We start from the raw sequence: 17,770 nt of genomic DNA on the forward strand, positions 1-17,770 counted from the left end.
AAAAAAAAAAAAAAAACTCACATACACACACAATATGTAAGAAATCTAAAACAGACAGTATATGGAAACCACAGTCCCAGAAGATTTAGTCTCCGGACAATTTTCCTGTAAGCTTCAGTAGAAATTCATAATATTAGCCCCAAACACGTTTTCTTTTTTCATTTGGGCTTACTGAGTTTAATCATGGCCCCGTAGAGGTCCCCGGATCCCAGCTTGGGAACCGCTACACTATAGGGCATGCTCTTCGGCGTCAGGGCTGGACGAAGAGAGTCATGGACAAGAGAGAAATAGTGAGCAGGAGGAGGAGGAGGAGGAGGAGAGGTGAGAGGTTGCAGCTCAGTTGCACGGGATGCTGATGCTGCTGCATCAGGCTCCATCGCTCCATCCCTCCCTCGGTGAGAATGGAAAAAACAAGGAGTGGTTATGTGATTCCCCCACAAGCAGGAGGAGAAGCGCACAGGAGAGAAAGGGATAGCAGGGAGGAGGAGGAGGGGGGGGGGGGGCGTTTCCCTGCACAGTATAGCCTATTCTCACACTTCAGCATGGATACAATGTATGGCATATGGAGCGGCTTCTTCATGGGAGCTGACAGAAAGGTGGACGCAGCGGTAAGTTCAATATCTTTCGGTCTTATTTAACCATGATAAGCGTTTTAGGGTTGTGTTTTTTTTACACAGTTCACAGCGCGGCGTTGCTCGGTGTCCCATCACTTTACCCTGTCATGATATTTACAGATATTTGTTGACAATCCCTGGAGTGGAGAAAACAAGACTTGTAGATTAAAGCTTTCGGGAGCCGGGTTGTAGCACTGCATGGCATGGGATTAACGCCCGATCAATTTCTCGCTGGCACGCTTTATGATTTGATAACTGAACAGGTTGGTCCCATCAGCATCACTCCCAAGTTACCTATGAGATGACTTGATGAGAATTGCACCTGCACGCAGCTTAATATCTAACCAACAGCGTGCCAGCGCGTCTTCCTCCTTTGTAGCCTGTTAGATAAAAGACAAAGATGGTTTAAAAAAAAAAATCTCTTTCACACATCCCTGCAAAGGGTTAACGATTCAATCCACGCTTGCCACTGTGAACTGGGTTCTCCTTGTGAGTGGAAGCGGATGTATTTACAACAACAAAGAAAGCTTGATATCCAAGCCTGTCACGTAGAAGACAGGTGCTGGCTATCTGCAATTTTACAGTGGTGTGTTGGTTGTCTGGTTATCTGGGCTAGTAGGCCAATTGGAGCCTATATGCATTTAGGCCCAGCAAGATTATGAAAACCAGAGTGTCTCTGTTAAGCTTGTCACTGAAAGTTTGGCCACAGGCACAGTAGGGGTAGTTTCTTATTCTGCACTATAGGCTGAATCTGTTGCAATAGCCATCACCGGGTCATTTATTTATTTTTGTCTGGGTAGTGACTATTAGACTTTACAGTGTAGCCAAAATGACTGGAAAGATTTGCTGTTGCAGGCATAAGCATTCACATCCTCATAACAGCGCCTTTAGTTCCAAGCAATTAAGCAGTAATGTGCAAGCAGCAGCCTGCCGTCCGCTCAGTCTCTGTCTCTGTCTCAAGCCTGTCTTGTCTTTGCCTCTGGCACAGCCACTTGTGATTCTGCATCCTATCTGAAACACCAGGTACATTAAAGGATTGATGAAGTCTGTTGCATCAGACATAAATATGAAACACAGACCGATTGCCTTTCATTAGGCCCTCCAGCTGGAGCCAGTCCACTTTCAATCAAGTCAATTCAGGAAATGGATTTTCTTATAAATGCAAACCAGATGTCTTTCGACATGAAATAAAGTTCTTCTTCAAGCTATACAGCTAATAATGGTTGTAAATAGGTGGAAAAGTAAAACTCGGGTGACAAAAAATAGGCCCCATCCATACATTCACAACTGCTCCTGCAGGCACACCCATTGTATATGAGAGTCGATAGCATGGTCAAACCCTGCATGCACACACACACACACACACACACACAGCTAAAACTACACTGAAGCATGTCTTCAAATTAGACGGAGACAGTCCAGTGACACAAAGCAGACACAGAACGGTCCTGTGTAGTGAAGAGGGCAGCAGCAGGGTGTATTTTTACACCAGATCTCTGACACCTACGTACATCTCTTCACAGCTCTTGGTGAGAACAGAAGACACGTCCACTTGAGTTGTCATCAGCAGCAGCAGCCCAGACATGGACAGTTGGGATGGAGGAAGAGGCAAATGCGAGGATAGAGAGGGAGAGGTGAGGAGAGAGGACTAGAAGAGTATAGGTAATGAGGGAGACGAGTGTCAAGATCTTCTCGACGTGATGGCTCCAGCTAGTTTTTGGCACTTTCCTTGCAATGACAGCGGGTTAGGATGTAGACTATCACAGGTGTGAGTGAGGTGAGAGGATTGTCAGCGGCAAATGGGAACTTTCCGGGACTGTCTGGTTTTCGTGGTGAGGCAACTTTGATGGTTGAAGGGATACAGAGGAGGATGTATGGTTTATGCATGTGTCTGAATGGATAAACAAGCTGAGCTGAGGATGAGAAAGTAGGGGAGAAAGGGGCAAAGGGGTAAACGCAGGGCAAGAGCGGGAAAGAAGATGGAGGGATTACAGTGATTAGAGAAGAAAGGTTAAGGTAGGGAACAAATGAGAAGAAGTAAAAAAAGAGAGAGAGTGAGAGACAGTCAAGTCATGTTTCTGAACTAGCCTGAGTTTTCCAGGGGGAGCTGTCTGTGGTGCTGATGCACCTCCCCCCACCTTCCTCGCACCCCCCCACACACTTCCTCTTTTCCCAATGACTCTCCTTCTCTCTTGTTCTCTCCTCCTCAGCTGTTGATTGACAACTACTGAGTCTCTAATTGGCAAGTGTGGATGGGGAAGAGTCAGGCTTATTCTCCATGGGATGGACCAAGGAAAAGAGAAAAGAGTGTGTGGGGGAGGAGATGGGGAACATACCAAGGAGTAGAGAGGAGAGGAGAGAAGATAAAGATAGGTAGACAGAGGTAGGGCGGGTGGGAAATGGAACATAGGAAGACATGAGGTTAGGAGGGAGGGGATGGAGGTGAGGGCTGAACATCTGTTTGGTAATCAGTCTCTCCCCTCAGTGCAGTCTAACACACACTGACACCTATTTGATAATTGGTGAGCCTCTCCTCTCCCTCAGCGCTTGGCTAAATGGTTGCTTGATACCAGGGAGAGCAAAGGGACTAGCTGTTTGCAGTGACAAACTGTTTACTTGGTGCAGCTCAGGTATAGATGCATAGCAAGCCTCCTGTGTGTGTACATGTGTGGCTACTGCGTAAAGCTTACAATCTGCTTACTAGTCTAACAATGAGCCTAAGATGTGACTTGTAGCATGCATGAGATGTGTATTATAACCTCGGGGTAACACTGCTTCATTTAAAGTATAAATATGATCTCTTTTTGTCTCTCTTATCCTAGGTGCTGTCCTTAAAGATTTGCCTCTACACAGACCTCTCCCCCTTCCATACTGCAATCTCATTCAGGAGTGCAGGAGCTGAGGGGGTGCACGCCGAAAAGGAGAATGAGCTCCAGAGCTGAGAGGAGAGAGAAAGGAATGGAAGGGGAGGAGGTGGGCCTCTTTGCTCCGGTCTCGACCACGGGTATTCTTGGGTTGATAATACAGATGTGGATGTTATTGCTTGAGAATACGCGTAGTCGAGTGGAAGCTTTATCATCTACAAGGGACCAAAAGCAGAACTCTATTCAGTAAAGTACAATGGCAGAGACCAGGCAGACACATATAAATGTATAGCCAAGCTGAGGAGGTGACACAGACATGGGGTGGTTTTTAATTCAGCACCAAGAGGTGGCTTTTTATGGGGAAAGGGCTTATTTTGTTCAATCAGAAACGTTTTTAAATAGAATGCAATCAGGGCTAGGCAAATCAAATCCAGCCACTGCAAAGGTTTTATCATCATAGGTTTATCAACCATGTCACTCTTTACACCTGTGGAGGAAATTAGTTTGTTTCGCTGGCCAGATTCAGCCTCTCCTGCAGAAGGCGCTGGTGGGGAAGACTCGCAGCACACCACTAAGCTAAACCCCCAGGCATTAGTTCAGGGAGCTTAACACAAAAGTCTTCAGACTCAGACGTTAATTCCAAACCTTCTTGATTACATACCCTTGTCAGTCAGTCGTGCACACAAGTGAGCCTATAATCTTATCAGTTGATGAGTGTCTTTCATAGCCCTTCACACTCTGCACCAAACATTTTCCTCACACTGAGCAGAAATTTGAAGTTTGCAAAAATTGGTGCCAAAAACTGTTTTGTTTGTGGGTCCTTGGACGTAAATGACTGCAATGCCATGGGATGGTACATTATAACTGTGCATAACCATCATCCCGCTCCACTACCAACTACTCTTGCACTCCTATTTTTGACTCCCTGGCTCATGCTAAAAATGTGTGAGAGTTTGATGCCTGTAGCAGCAACAGGAGACAGTAACACATGAGGACATGTCAAGGCTTGCACCCGTTGCTGACATTTCAGCATTCGGCTCATCTGACTGGGTGTCATGATGGAGACTCAGACTCACGCACGCACACACACATATACGTATATAAACTGCACGAGGGTTCACGTGATCTACATGCCAGTAGGGAAATGCGGGATTAATCGATCTTATGAAAACAAACATACAGATAGATCCCACTTATATGAATGCACATTGCAGCTAGGTTCACTGGGTCCATGTGCCAGTGGGGAAATAAGGGACTGATTGATTTTATGGGTAACTATTTTTAGTCAGAATGATGGATGTTTATGTCTTTTATTGATCAAGTTGTGGTGTGGGTCTGAAGAATTCTTGGACGTCAGGGCATGCTGATTAATCAGGTAGCAAAGGTGTTGGAATAAAACATCCTGAATTACATTTTTGGTACATTAGCATTATTGCTAAGTATTATAAATTAGAAAATCAACATTGCATTGCAAATTCAGCAATATATTAGCATCTGTTTGCAAATGTGCCCATGATAAATTACACTCTTATCATTTACTATTCCATGACTTCTTACTACTGCCTAAGCAAATCTCTATCGCTATTTATTAGCACAGTATGTAATTGTAATTTATACGAATTTCACACTGATGTTGTGTAAACTTGTTGATTGAGCAAAGCCATTTCTGTGGTTTTGTGTGTATTTGTGAATGCATGTGTGTGTGCTTCTAAGCAACAAAATGACTATTGTGAGCACAGCTCCAGGTGCCTAGCAACCGAATCGCTCTGTTTCCTTGGCAACAGTTGCCTCGCACTCACTGTGTGGGTGATTGGCAGCCTTGACAACGGAGACGGAGTGACACTTGACCTCGCGTGCTGAATGGGAGAGGAGAAAGAGAAGAGAGAAATAGAAGAGAGGGGGAGGGAGTGGGAGGGGACGTGCAGAGACAGATGAGAGACTAAGTGATAATCATTCTCCATTGTAATCATCCTCCAGCATGTTTCATAAGGCGTCGGCAATACCTCTCCAGCTGTGGTCCATCATCAAACACAATACACAGTGCAGTGCGCGCATGCACGGACACACTCTTCCTGGGTGGAGAGCCCAGGCAGGCACTCCACATCTCATCTATTATCACTCAGCCCTGCCTGGTGCATAGCCTCGCTACACTGTGTCTTCTTTCATTTGTGATCTGCTACATCCTGTGCTCTGTGGGGATGAATGGATACTGGACTCCTAAAAATGTGTCACGGTCACAGATGCCACAGGAAAGTAGATCAGAAGCTGTTCACAGAGACATTTTACTTTGAAACTGGCACTGCCAATGTCTTTGACACCTTTGAGTTTAAGTGCTGTAATTATTGCAATGTGTTTTTGCTGGTTCTCCATTCATTCACTACCTGAGGGCTTCCCATTGTACTGTTTTCTTTCAACCAAAAAGCATGTTTTTCATGGCTGACTACACCCGTGTATAATGATGAATCAAAATAGGAATAGTACAAACTAAAATAAAAACTCTAATTTGGAAGAAATAGTCTGTTTTTTGCCCCATTCAACTTTTCCTATTAAATATACATTATACTCAGCACAAAGCATAGTAATGTAAGCTTATTATCCAACACCTGTAGAAGTATTCATGGATATGTTTTTTTTAAAACCATTTTCTTTGTTAAATCTTAATTTCTTTGACAGTTCATGTAAATTCAAACTGTAATTCTGAGCTTGTCCTCCTATTAGTCACCAGCTGCACAGCATGTTTATGTCTTGTAAGATCTAACCACTATCTTTGGTTTCCTATTCCCTGATTAAAAAATAAATAAAAATAAAATTATTACATTCAACTAAACCAAACCAAGATCAGACAACAAAATCATCTTGATCACTAAAAGATAAGAATAAAAAAAATAGTGTCAAGTTTTTAAATCTTGTGCTTACTGATTCAACTGGAATTCTTTGTGTAATAAATAATACACCTTGTCTCTCATACATTAAAAAACAGCACAGTTACTTTATTATATAATAAAAAGACAACCAACCAACACTTATTGCTTTTTTATTTCCAAGATCACACTTACCGAATTCATGTTTAAAAAAAAAAACTGTTTGGTTTTAGACTATTCAACACTGATGGCTGTTGCATAGGAAAACAGCACCCAATAGCAATGCTTGATTTCCAGACAAGCGATTACAAGATTCTGTACATATGCACTTAATAACAAACAATTTGTACTTTGATTTTGTACTGTAAAAGTTTTATCTCTTGAACATGTAAGCTAAAAACATACAATCAACTGAAGGAAAAAAAAAAAAAAGAATGATTTTAAACTTAAATGAAAAATTTAAAACTTTTGAACGTAGCAGCTAAGCTTCATTCCTCTCTCCAGTGGAATGACCTAACATTGTGACACAACTTTCTTAATGAGGAGAGCTGTGGGTAAATATTATTACTGTGAACACAACCCGTAACATCCTAGTGAAACATTCAACCAAGAAGTTCACTCCTACCTTCTCTGTAAAGTCTGGCAATGCAGCCTACCTGGAAATTTAGGTCCTGCTGCTGGTGTCAAGTGTATTGTAGAGAAAGTGTGTGTAGAAAAACCCACTGTTCTCTGTTTTCAACCCGTTTCTGTCAAAATCCATATATTCACATGTCTGTTTCTCATTATGCTAACCAAAAAGATTTTACTTTCTATTGTTTCACATTAAAAATGCCAAGATTGGAGTCCCTTATCTTACACTACAGGCCTCTTGTATATTTGTACAGCTAACAATAGATAGCAGTTAAAGCAGAACACAACAACTACTACTTAAAGGCTTCACCGCATGTAAAGGATATTTGAGAACCATCCAAAAGAATAAAAAAAGAAAAGAAATGTTGAAAACAGAAAGCAGAAGAATATCGCAAATTACGTAATAAATCTCAGAGTTGTGGCTTACACAGAATAACAAGAATCATAAGACAACAGGAACGCTTCAGAGACGCTTTGTGCTGAAGACCTCATAAGTGAAACTGCTGTTCACACAGCCGTAAAGCTCAAGTGACCATATGGAAACCTGTGAATATTAAAAAGGTCTTATAAATGTCCTCTGACCAGCTTGATTGTAGTGGGCCCAGGACCACCAGCCACATCTTCATCCCGTTCCTGAGGGGTATCCAGCTCCATGAGGGCTACTGATTGGCTGCTTCACAGGCATCTATCCAATCACTGTACACGTCAACTGGCTCTGATAGATCTGAAGAGCAAAGGATTAAGGAAAACATTTGCAGAACAGAAGAAAAAAAAATGCGACTGCCAGAGCAGTGTCTTGTTTGCTTATTATGCTGAGGGCAGGCAGCAATTCTCAAGCAGTAATGTCATTCTGAATCTATAAATCATTCATTAAAGTAAGATCAAGAAATTACAGTTATTTTCAGACAGTCTTGTTCCTGTTTCACTACCCTCCAAGACCCAATGTATTTCTTTCACGTGTCTCTCTTAAAATGCTGAAGCTAGTCAATTTTGAGCGCTGCATCAACTCAAACGATTGCTTTGTTGGAATAAAACAGCAATAACTAATATGAGTTTCAGACAATGAAGGGCTGTCAAAGCCTTATGGGGGATGTAGTGGTTGAATGTTAGGCCATATTATGCTTTTGTGAGTTTTCCCTTTGCTTTAATGTGTTATATAGTTTTTTTTGTGTCTGTAAAAAGGTCTGACAAGTGACAAAGCCTAAAGTCTAAACCACAAGAGAGTTGTTGTCTCCCATAGAAAACCCTGCTCCTGCACTGCCTGACACGTCTCATCTGTATTCAGCCTTTTCTTCCATTACAATATTACATCACATTGTAACAGGCATTACATATAAGCTAGATGACAGTCCAGTCCCGCCCATGGAGTGCTTTTCATTATTCTAACCGGTCTCCTCGCTTCCCTTACTCACTTCCTTTCTTCGCGTCTTAGCTCCTCCCAACAAAGATGTGTGAGAGAGATACAAGGAAGAGACGAAAGGGCAGAGGAGCTGAAGCTGCCATATGAGAAATCCTTGGGTTCGCAGCCAGTCCTAAGTAAGCTTTCAAACCGACTGGTACAAACTTCCACAGCCAAACCAAATGTGTATGTCTGTTGTATTGTAAAATAAAAAAACACAACTTTACAAAGTAAGAGCTGCGAGAATAAAATGTGAATAAAGAATGACTGAATTTTGTTTGAATATTGTCAATTAAGTAGTTAATTATGCCAAATATACGCTACTTCCTTCCACATAAGATACACCTGTGTTTCCTTGCTCTAAAGTCCTTCAGAGGCCTCCTCTCTCCTCAAAGTGCATTTAAGGAATTGGAAGGTTCTCCATGATGGTGGAGGAGGACTAATTTCAGGGTCACGGGAGGAGAGAGGACAGGAGGAAGCATAAGTTAGCATAATGGAGCACCCCTAGTGAATCGGCACCGTGGGTGGTGTCTGCTCGGGCTCATGGGGGCCGACCAATCATCGTTAAGAGGACGCTGTGATCATAAAAATTATGATTTTGCCAGGACCGTAGCACAGCAGCTTGGGAATTACTGCTAGTATTTCTACATTTAAATCCCTATTCTCTATGTGTTTAGGTGTCAGACAAGAGACAGAAAGATATGTAAATGAATGAAATTGTGAATTCAGCTGAATTAAAACACAGTACATGTGATTGGAGAGAGCAGGAGGAGACCGAATGGAGGAGTGACGGGTTGGCTGTGTGTGTAACCTGTCCAGTTGCAACTGGTTGTGTGTCAGAACAGGCCGATTACACACTTGTTGTCATTGACCTGTATTTATATAGACCTTTTTTAAATTATTGTGTTACTGTATGAGAAAGAGGAAGTGGTGAAAACATAATATTCATGTGTGAATAAGGATACAGGTAATGGGGGTCTGGAACTCCTCCAAGCAGACTGTGCAAGATATTATCCCAGTATTTCTGCTCCTCTCCCTGTTGACAGATAGGAAAAAAAAAAACAACAAAAGTTGACAACTTTCACCTCAGAAATCAACACAAACAACTTGATGCCCCTAAGGATATGTACTTGGTGAAACTTGACGTACATTTTAACATCACATGATTTCTCGTGGTTGCAGAAGGGACAGGTGAACTGAGAGTCCAGATCTCCCGTCATCTTCTTCTTAGGAGGGGGCTTTCTTTTGGACTTGCGGCGTCCCATTGTACACAAACTGAACGAGGTCTGTGATTAAAGAGACAAACACAAGGCAGATTCAACAGAGGAGATCGTGTGCGATGGGTGAATACCACCAAAGAGTAAATATGTGTGAACACCGGACTAAAAACAACTCCAGTGAGCAGTTGTTGCCCCATATGGTTGGCAACCAAAGTTAGCAGGCTAACGTTAGCATGTTTGTTGTTGATCTCCAGTACAACATAATCGCCTCACGATAAAAAAAGACGAGTTAAAATGGACTCTGGTAAGAAAGAAAACACATTTGTTTGTCCCTCAACTTGCTGTAGATGTTAAACATGTCGCGGTTGTTTACTGTTAACTGGTAAAAGTTTACCTTTGTGTGTAGAAAATACACGTTGCGGTTATGAGGAAAAGGCTTTCACAAGAAGACCCGACCGGCACTGGTTCGTGTTATCTGATTGGAGGAGAGCGTCGGAGCTTCTCGGCCAGCCATTGGCTCACTGACCTGTCAGTCACGCTGATTGGCAGTGACGAAACAGCGTCCGACGACCATTGGTAATATTCCCGCGTGGTGGCGACAGAAGCTAAGGTGTGTTGCCTCTAAATAATCTGTCTTATGTTTTATGTTTTGACAGGATGTCCAACAGGCTGGAAATGTTAAGTTGTTAACTCTTTACACATCTTACGCAGTTAGCTTGGTTCAAATGGCGTCTGTCGTCTTCTTTACTCAGCGTTTAGTGTTGATATGGTCCGATGACGTTACAAATCACCTTGTTGCCAGTGACGATGAAGAACACACCGCGTCAACAGGGTTAGCTTAGCTGAATGTAGTAGTTTTTGTCAGGTAGAGCTAATTTAAACTACTTTAATGTACATACTATAAGTCATTGGTTGATTATATTTAGTATTAACAATCTGACTCTGAAGCAGATGGTAGCTAAAGTTGTTAAAATAAATACTTATAGAATGACAATATTTGCCTCCAAAATATAGCTAATGGATTATAAGTATAAAGTAGCATCAATTAAAAAAAACACACACAAGGGACAAGTACCTTAAAATTGTAGTTAACTTCTTAGTTACAGTCCAGCACTGAAAATAAATTAAATATAATATATAATAAATAAAATCATAAGTGATTAAGTACGCAATTAATAAGCCTCATATAATAACAGAAAATATATAATGCGTACTTGTGGGACGGGATTATAACAACATTTATAGAGGTTTTATGCAGTAACAGATTATTCTGTATTTTAGGACATGAGGGATCTAAATTATGTTTTTCGCCTATAGAGAAAAAAAATCCTCAATATTGAGAACATTAGTTGCTTAAATGCCACAAAACACACATGCAAAACAGATAATCATAATTTATGAGTCTTGTATGAAAATGTCCATAATCATGTGAGAAAAAACTCCCAAAAACATTTCATGATCTTGTATGAACATTACAAAGTTTGCATTACACTACATTTTCTTTAACATTGTTTTGTTCAGTAGTGAAAGTCAGTGATGTGGACGGTGAAGGTGGTCGGCCTGGGTGTGGTGGCCCTCTCTATCAGTGTGGAGCTGCTTGGCTGGCTCCTTCGCCGCCTCAGGCCTGGAAGAATCCTCAATGAGGTCCTCTTCTTTCCCTCGGAGATGGCCTGCGTGGAGCACATCTTCACTCCCTCTTTACCTCAGTAAGTGAAACGTAATCGCTTTATTGAATAAAAGGAAGCTATATATGATTTTCTCTGTATCACTGTCAAGTGTGTTGTGATAATGGCCACTAATGCAAATATTCAAAGCCCCTACTGTAAATGCTTTCAGTAAGTGGATTTAGGCAGTGCATTTACCATTCTTCATCCCAATTGTTTTTCACTTGACAGGACTATTCTTTTATCCGCTGAATACATTTTTCACATAAAATTACACCTAGAAAACCAAATTTAAAGTAAGTACGAACAAGACTACTGGGGTTATTATATATTATTATGTATTTTTGTAGCTTAAAAACCGTCCACAGCATGTGTTGCTAAATAGAGCTCTTGTAACCTGACAGTTGGTTTCCTCACTTTGTGGGCAACCTAGACTAGAGGTGAAATATATAAACTGAAAACACATTTATTAGTATACCCCATGGAAGACCAATAAATGATACAATAAGTAGGAATTTTCTTTTGTTTTCTGCTCTTCCAGTTCGTGTCTCTGCCCATTGCCTCATGGCGTAGAAACTTCTTTCTCCCTTCTTCTCCGACACATCCTGTCTGCTTCCTCCTCTCTGGACTTGTGTGTCTTTGCCTTCTCCAACATGGACCTGAGCAGGGCTGTACTAGCACTGTATGGCAGGGGCGTCACCATCCGAGTCCTCTCTGACAAGGACTATGTGGCCATTACCGGCTCCCAGATAGGGATCCTCCGCAAGGCCGGTAAGGGAAACGGATCCATTTGTGTCTTCATGCTGTGTGAATATAACAGTCAGTGTGATGAAGCATGTTTATGCCAAAACAAAACACAAATACAGGCCCAGGGGGACGTATTTAGTCCTTATAGAGATATAGTTTGTTAAAAAAAAGTCACCCCAGCCTCTACAGGAACATTATCATCGACAAATTTCACTTGAAATACGGGAAGGATGACTCTGGTCTTACTCAACAAAAGGTGCTCATTATGTGTTCTCGGACTACCAGAGTCATTGTCGGTAAGTCCCACTGGGTTCCTTAGTGGTGAATAGAGAGATGATAGGAGCTGTCTGGGTTAGTGGAGGTTGCCACTACAAGCCCTCCTATGAGTCAGAGTAATCATGCTCTCAAAGCTCTGAAAGATTTTGTGTCACGTGTCACACTCACACTGTCTCAGTCCCTCTCAGCCCTCTGCATTTAATAAATTACTGCCACTGCATATGGTTAAGTAAGAATTAAGTAAGTAAGAAATTGGCAACCTGGCAGCAAATTTCATTAGGCAAAGTGTTTGTCAAGCGTATGGACTGCAAACCTCAATAGAACGACTTTGGCACAAGGGACAATCTACTCCGGTTTTCATACTGCATCCTGCAGACACTGTTTATTCTCAAATAGCTGAATGTGAGTCACACGTAAGCACATTGTTTCACCGTCACTGGTTGTGATAGTCCAGAGTTTGCTTCCCTCCCTTCTCCCTTATGTTTCCCTCATAAGGAAGATATTCACTGATGCACACTGGCTCGGAAAGGGCAGAGGAAATTATCTTAAAGGGACATGCTCTGGACTGTCAAAACTGGTCACGGTCAAAAGTGGAAACACATCGACCTTTAATTGCCAGTTGCATTTACTCTTTCCTGTCATTTCTGGTCATCTTCACGTTGAGTATATTTTAAAAAGCCAAAAAAGTTTTTACACAGAGCAATTAGGGGGGTCAAGAAGGGGACATGTTCACCCTGTCCTTGGAAGAAAAATGCTCAAATAAATTGTCTAAAAACACATTTCTGGTAATTGTTTTTCAATCTATTAAAAAAAAAAACAAAGGGCATGCACTTAACCTTACCAAAGTAATAATTCTGTCTAAGCTGCTTCCCATTCCATACAACAGAAGAGGATCTGTAAAAGGATAATTTAAAAAAAATGATAATAAGAAGATAAATGTATTCGTGCCATATACTGTATTAGAATAAATCATATTAAATATGTTTATATTTGGTTTATGTAAAATAGTTGCTGCAGTTATTTAGTGAACTAGATTTTTTTTGTTTCACCAGTTGCCATCAATAAGAGTACATTCACATCTGATAGCAGTTTTAGTAAAAATGTATGTTATTTATAGCTTGGCATTATTATTATTTTGTTGCATAACAAAATCCCTAGATCCTAATAAATATACATTTGTACTAAATCAGACAGGTGAAATAAATATAGAGGCCAAGGTTTCAAATTATTTGTCAGGTTTTGTGTTTCACAACTGTCAGATTTATTGTGCAACGCAATCTTTCTGCTCACACTAGATAAGAAAAATAAATAAGTGTCTTATGATCAGGATAAAAACATTTATGTGACCTTAAACGTTAAGTGCTGAGTGTTGAAAGCTTTTGATGACGGTGTTAAAGTGGGGTTGAATAGTTTTAATGCATTTAGTTTGTTTACCCTTCTATGTTACAACTCAGGTTAGGTCGGTCCATTAAGACATTTTTCTTTGTTAGAGGAGCTCCTAGGACTAAAGTGCGGGAATATTCATTCATGATCCTTACATACTTTTCAACAGTTACATTCACACAAAGCACCTTTTGTAGTATTTAGTCCACAATCCCATCCCATTGATATTCTTTGTGCACAAACCAGAATTGGTGGGAAGAATACTAGAGAAGATCCACACATCTCTGAGGCATTGAAGAATAATCTCTTCCCTCCTTCCTTTCTACCGTCTCCTCCGCAGGGATCTGTGTGCGGTGCGACGTGGGCTCTGTGTATATGCATCACAAGTTTGCAGTGGTGGACAGCCGGCTTCTCATCACGGGCTCCCTCAACTGGACGCTGCAAGCAGTGCAGGGCAACATGGAGAACATCCTCGTCACTGAGGAGCCAAAACTGGTGCAGCCCTTCGTTAAAGAGTTCCACAGGTTGTGGGCACGCAATGATCCGGCCCAACGCCACCGCTAAAGTACCCAGGTTACCACTAGAACCATCAATAGCCATGATAAATATTGAGTCTGAGCTCAGGAACCTTTGAGGTAGGTGGTATGTGTGCTAAAATCAGCTTGGCCACAAATTTCTACAGAATTTGATCTTTTCCTGTTTTGCTCTGTTACTTCTAGTTTTTGGAAGACTTGTTTATGTTTAAGTGACAGTGTTACCGTTTAAGATAATGGACGTTTCATGGCAGTTTATTTTGAATATTTATTTTAAATATGTAACAGATAACTGTGTGTCATTTGATTCAACAGGCTGCAGTTCCTGAGTTCCTGTTTGATTTAGGTTTTGTTATATTTTACAAAAACAATGGCCTAATCTTCTACATTTTTAATATTTTGTATGCTACACTTCATTTGCTTTTTGAAATATCTCCATTGAGGTGTCTTTCTTAATGGTCATTATGTAATCAATAATCTCTTACATGATACATTTCCCCCCTCATTACTAAAGGCTGATGGCTAGGCTAGTCCAGAATTTTAGTTTAATGTCTTTATTTAAATAACAATCCACAGTTCACCATGTGTTTAATTCTAGATGAAACTAAATGTAAAAACCCAGTGTATTGTTTAGGGCGTGCTTCTGCGGTCTCAGGGACTATGTTTTGCCAAGCACCAATAAAAACCCTCTTTCACACTGCAGTTTTGGCAGGTCTGTTGCATCATTGCCTCGCAGCTGTAGTTTTTCTCTTGCTCCAACATGATTTACTCCGTCTCAAACTCACAAAAAAGGCCTTACAGCACAAATACACACTGGTATTCTCAATGCTTAACAATAACACCCTTTTAGGTTTGCAGACACAAGTGGAGTTGATCTGGTTTGGACATGATTAAATGTGCCTGGGTGCATGACTCCCCTGCATTGCTCAACAGTCAGGCTGATGCTTGTTGATAAAGGCCCAAACTGGTTTGTCTGACTGAAGACTTGTAATATTTCAGCAGTTTACATCTTGAAGTTCAGCGTACTTAATGGCAATGTTAGACTTTACGAATCATCTGCTGTATTTTATCCACGGTATATTAGTGAGCAATTTAACTGAGAGGTCATGAGTTTTGATGCGTTTTGCGTAACGCCTGCGCCATTCAACACACACACACACACTACAGCCTGAAGTTTACTATTGAAACTGCGTCAATTAGCCAGTGAAGGAGAGAATAACACCGGAAATAAATGGAGTTACCTTCAAATTAAAGGTTTGGCATTACAATAGATGAGCAAAATTCGTCAATGTACCATTTTACTTTTGCAGAAACAATAAGATGATTAATCGATTGATGTATTTACCTATGTTTTTGGGACGGTGGGGACAATAAGTTTGATTATTGATGAACTGTGGTAAGTAAGTATAAGTAATTAAACAATCAAAAATGGCAAACATTTGCTGGCTCCTGATACTTAAATGCAAAACATTGCTGTTTGTCTCTGTTTTATGTAGACTAATTCTAAATTGAATATAGCATTAGTCTTTGAACAATTGGTTGGTCAAAACAAGCTACTTTAAGATGTCTTCTGACAAGGTGTAATAGACATTTGTCACTATTTTCTGACTATTGTGGTCTCAACTACCTATCATAATCACAAGATTAATGGATAATGAAAACAATTATTAGTTACAGCTCACATGTTAACATGAATGATTATAGATGCTAATATACTGCACTACACTTCACAGAATCACATATGAAAAGCAGCAGCTCCTACATACTGTATAAACATATGTATGTAAATATTGCACCGAACCTTGCAATAATCATGCATAATACAGGTAAAAACAAAGACAACTTAACTTTGCTCCAAAGTTGCTTAAACAGAGACAAACAAGCCCACATATTTGCACTTACAGGCGTGTTAAACATGGTTTTAAGTTCACACACTTTTGAACGCAAACTAGTAGTTTTATTCTGAAAGCCCTCACAGGAAGTGCCGTGTATATATTCTGGCTGACTTGACTGTGGTTGGTGGGTGTCCCGGTGACCGGCACATGCACAGTCTGGTGGAGATCCGGGAGCGGAGCGCCTTGAAGAGGAGCGCCCCACAGCAGCGCACACCCATCGGCTTTCTGGTGGAGGTGGAGGACCGCGGGAAGGACGGAGGAGACAGACTCATAAACCGCTTCCAAAGGTAAGTGACATTCACACACTTTCCACGGCAGCAGGTTGCTTTAATGCCACCAGGTTGGAGTTGAGCCACCGTATGGTAGAGCAGTGTAGGCAAAATAGGCGAACTGTTGCTTGAACTTCTTATCTTTGTGTTTGTAGTACAAGAATAATTAGATTAATACTAAGTGTCAACAAGTGTCATGATCCCCTGTGTCTTCATACAAACAGTAGCTTGGTCTTGCGAAGTGCACACCCCATTTTCATTTCCCACTACCATTAACTTTAGCTTCTTTGCTCCAGACGTCAACATCTGCTCTTTAAGTCACACCTTGTGTTAAGACGCGGTTGCTTTTATGGGACATGACCTGTTGCCTCTCTGCTAAAGTAAATGCATCCAGCGATTTAAATCTCCATACACCCATTTGCACCTATTTTCAGACTCGTGTGTAGGCGCATGCGTGGATGCTGGTGTTTTGCTGAGTGTGTGCAGCAGCACGCCGGCCAGCCCCTCTTTATGGTCTTGGAAGCGGTAATGCTGAGCTGGTCTCCAGAGAGATCAGAGCAATCAGGGAGGAGTACAGAAGGACTCTCTGACAGAGGAGTGTGGAGGGAGGGAGGGGGGTGGTGGTTGTGTGGATGAATGGATGGTTCAGCCGCCTCATGATGCAGAGAGATGGAGGAAGGAGAGAGTGTGGAGTGGGTGACATAGGGATGGATGATGACAGGAGGGATGCATAGATGGATGAATATGAGAGAGGGAGCAAAGGAAGATAAATGTGCGTATGTGTGTTTAAATGGGAGTGTCGGGGGGGTCGACGAATGGTCAGGTGGGTTGATGGATGAAACATACATGGAGGGGAGGAGAATCTATTGCCCCCTCGCCCACCGCTCAGCATCCACTGTTCCCATACGCTTTGTAACTCGAGTCCATGTGACAAATGGCCAGAGAGAGCAGTGGGTGAGTGATAGAGGGAGAAACAGCAGAGGGAGAACGCCCTGGGACACAGCACAGGGATGAGAGAGGAGGCTAAGAGGGATGAGGGAGGAAGACAGGCCATTTTTAAAACAACACTTCCATTTACCAACATCAACATCTGCCCAGCTATTAGTGTGGATGAATTTCAGACATGTGAGCGCTCACCCCTGAATTCTCAAATAGCTGAGATTCCTCCCCCTGACATTCGAACACTTGAGTACTGTCTTACCCATATCGTTGTTCCAGACGTCCAACCCTGCAATCTTTAAATAAGCCAGTATCAGCCAAGGAGGTTGGTGATAGAGCCAACTTGCACTCATTACTCATGTCGAATACTAAGATTTGTTTCTTTTTCAGTTAGGGTTAGGGTTATCGGCTGAGCAAATACTTGACATACTTGTTGCAAATATCTCTATACTATACTGGTACAGAGGTAACCCTGG

At 41.6% G+C, this 17,770-nt stretch overlaps 3 protein-coding genes across 5 annotated transcripts in view; 2 read left to right on the plus strand and 1 right to left on the minus strand.

The window, feature by feature from the left end:
• Window positions 1-6,495: 6,495 nt before the first annotated feature.
• On the minus strand, window positions 6,496-10,097 carry LOC118327282 (transcription elongation factor 1 homolog). Its single transcript, XM_035660586.1, has 4 exons — window positions 9,983-10,097; window positions 9,518-9,654; window positions 9,334-9,404; window positions 6,496-7,693 (listed from the first exon to the last, which is right to left on the minus strand). Exons 2-4 carry the CDS (start codon window positions 9,631-9,633, stop codon window positions 7,629-7,631), a joined length of 252 nt encoding a protein of 83 aa, XP_035516479.1. The 5' UTR covers window positions 9,634-9,654; window positions 9,983-10,097; the 3' UTR covers window positions 6,496-7,628.
• Window positions 10,098-10,134: 37 nt separating this feature from the next.
• pld6 (phospholipase D family, member 6) lies at window positions 10,135-14,893 on the plus strand. Of its 3 annotated transcripts, XR_004796681.1 has the most exons (5): window positions 10,142-10,198; window positions 11,110-11,294; window positions 11,794-12,023; window positions 13,999-14,293; window positions 14,507-14,893. XR_004796681.1 is itself a non-coding variant. In XM_035660585.1 (4 exons), the coding sequence occupies exons 2-4, from the start codon at window positions 11,125-11,127 to the stop codon at window positions 14,220-14,222; spliced, it is 624 nt and encodes a 207-aa protein (XP_035516478.1). In that variant the 5' UTR covers window positions 10,135-10,198; window positions 11,113-11,124; the 3' UTR covers window positions 14,223-14,893. The 3 variants fall into 3 exon arrangements, 2 of the variants coding, with proteins under 2 accessions (XP_035516478.1, XP_035516477.1); XM_035660585.1 differs by having other exon boundaries at window positions 10,135-10,198; window positions 11,113-11,294; window positions 13,999-14,893; XM_035660584.1 differs by having other exon boundaries at window positions 13,999-14,893.
• Window positions 14,894-16,215: 1,322 nt separating this feature from the next.
• Window positions 16,216-17,770, plus strand: part of rab3da (RAB3D, member RAS oncogene family, a) — a 7,808-nt gene continuing 6,253 nt past the window's right edge. Inside the window, 1 exon segment of the mRNA XM_035660368.1 lies at window positions 16,216-16,373. The gene's annotated coding sequence lies outside the window, so the exon portion shown is untranslated.

This window comes from Morone saxatilis, unplaced genomic scaffold (assembly GCF_004916995.1).
Source record: "Morone saxatilis isolate NCDOM2014 unplaced genomic scaffold, NCSU_SB_2.0 Contig17, whole genome shotgun sequence".
In the NCBI taxonomy this organism is placed as follows: domain Eukaryota; kingdom Metazoa; phylum Chordata; class Actinopteri; family Moronidae; genus Morone; species Morone saxatilis.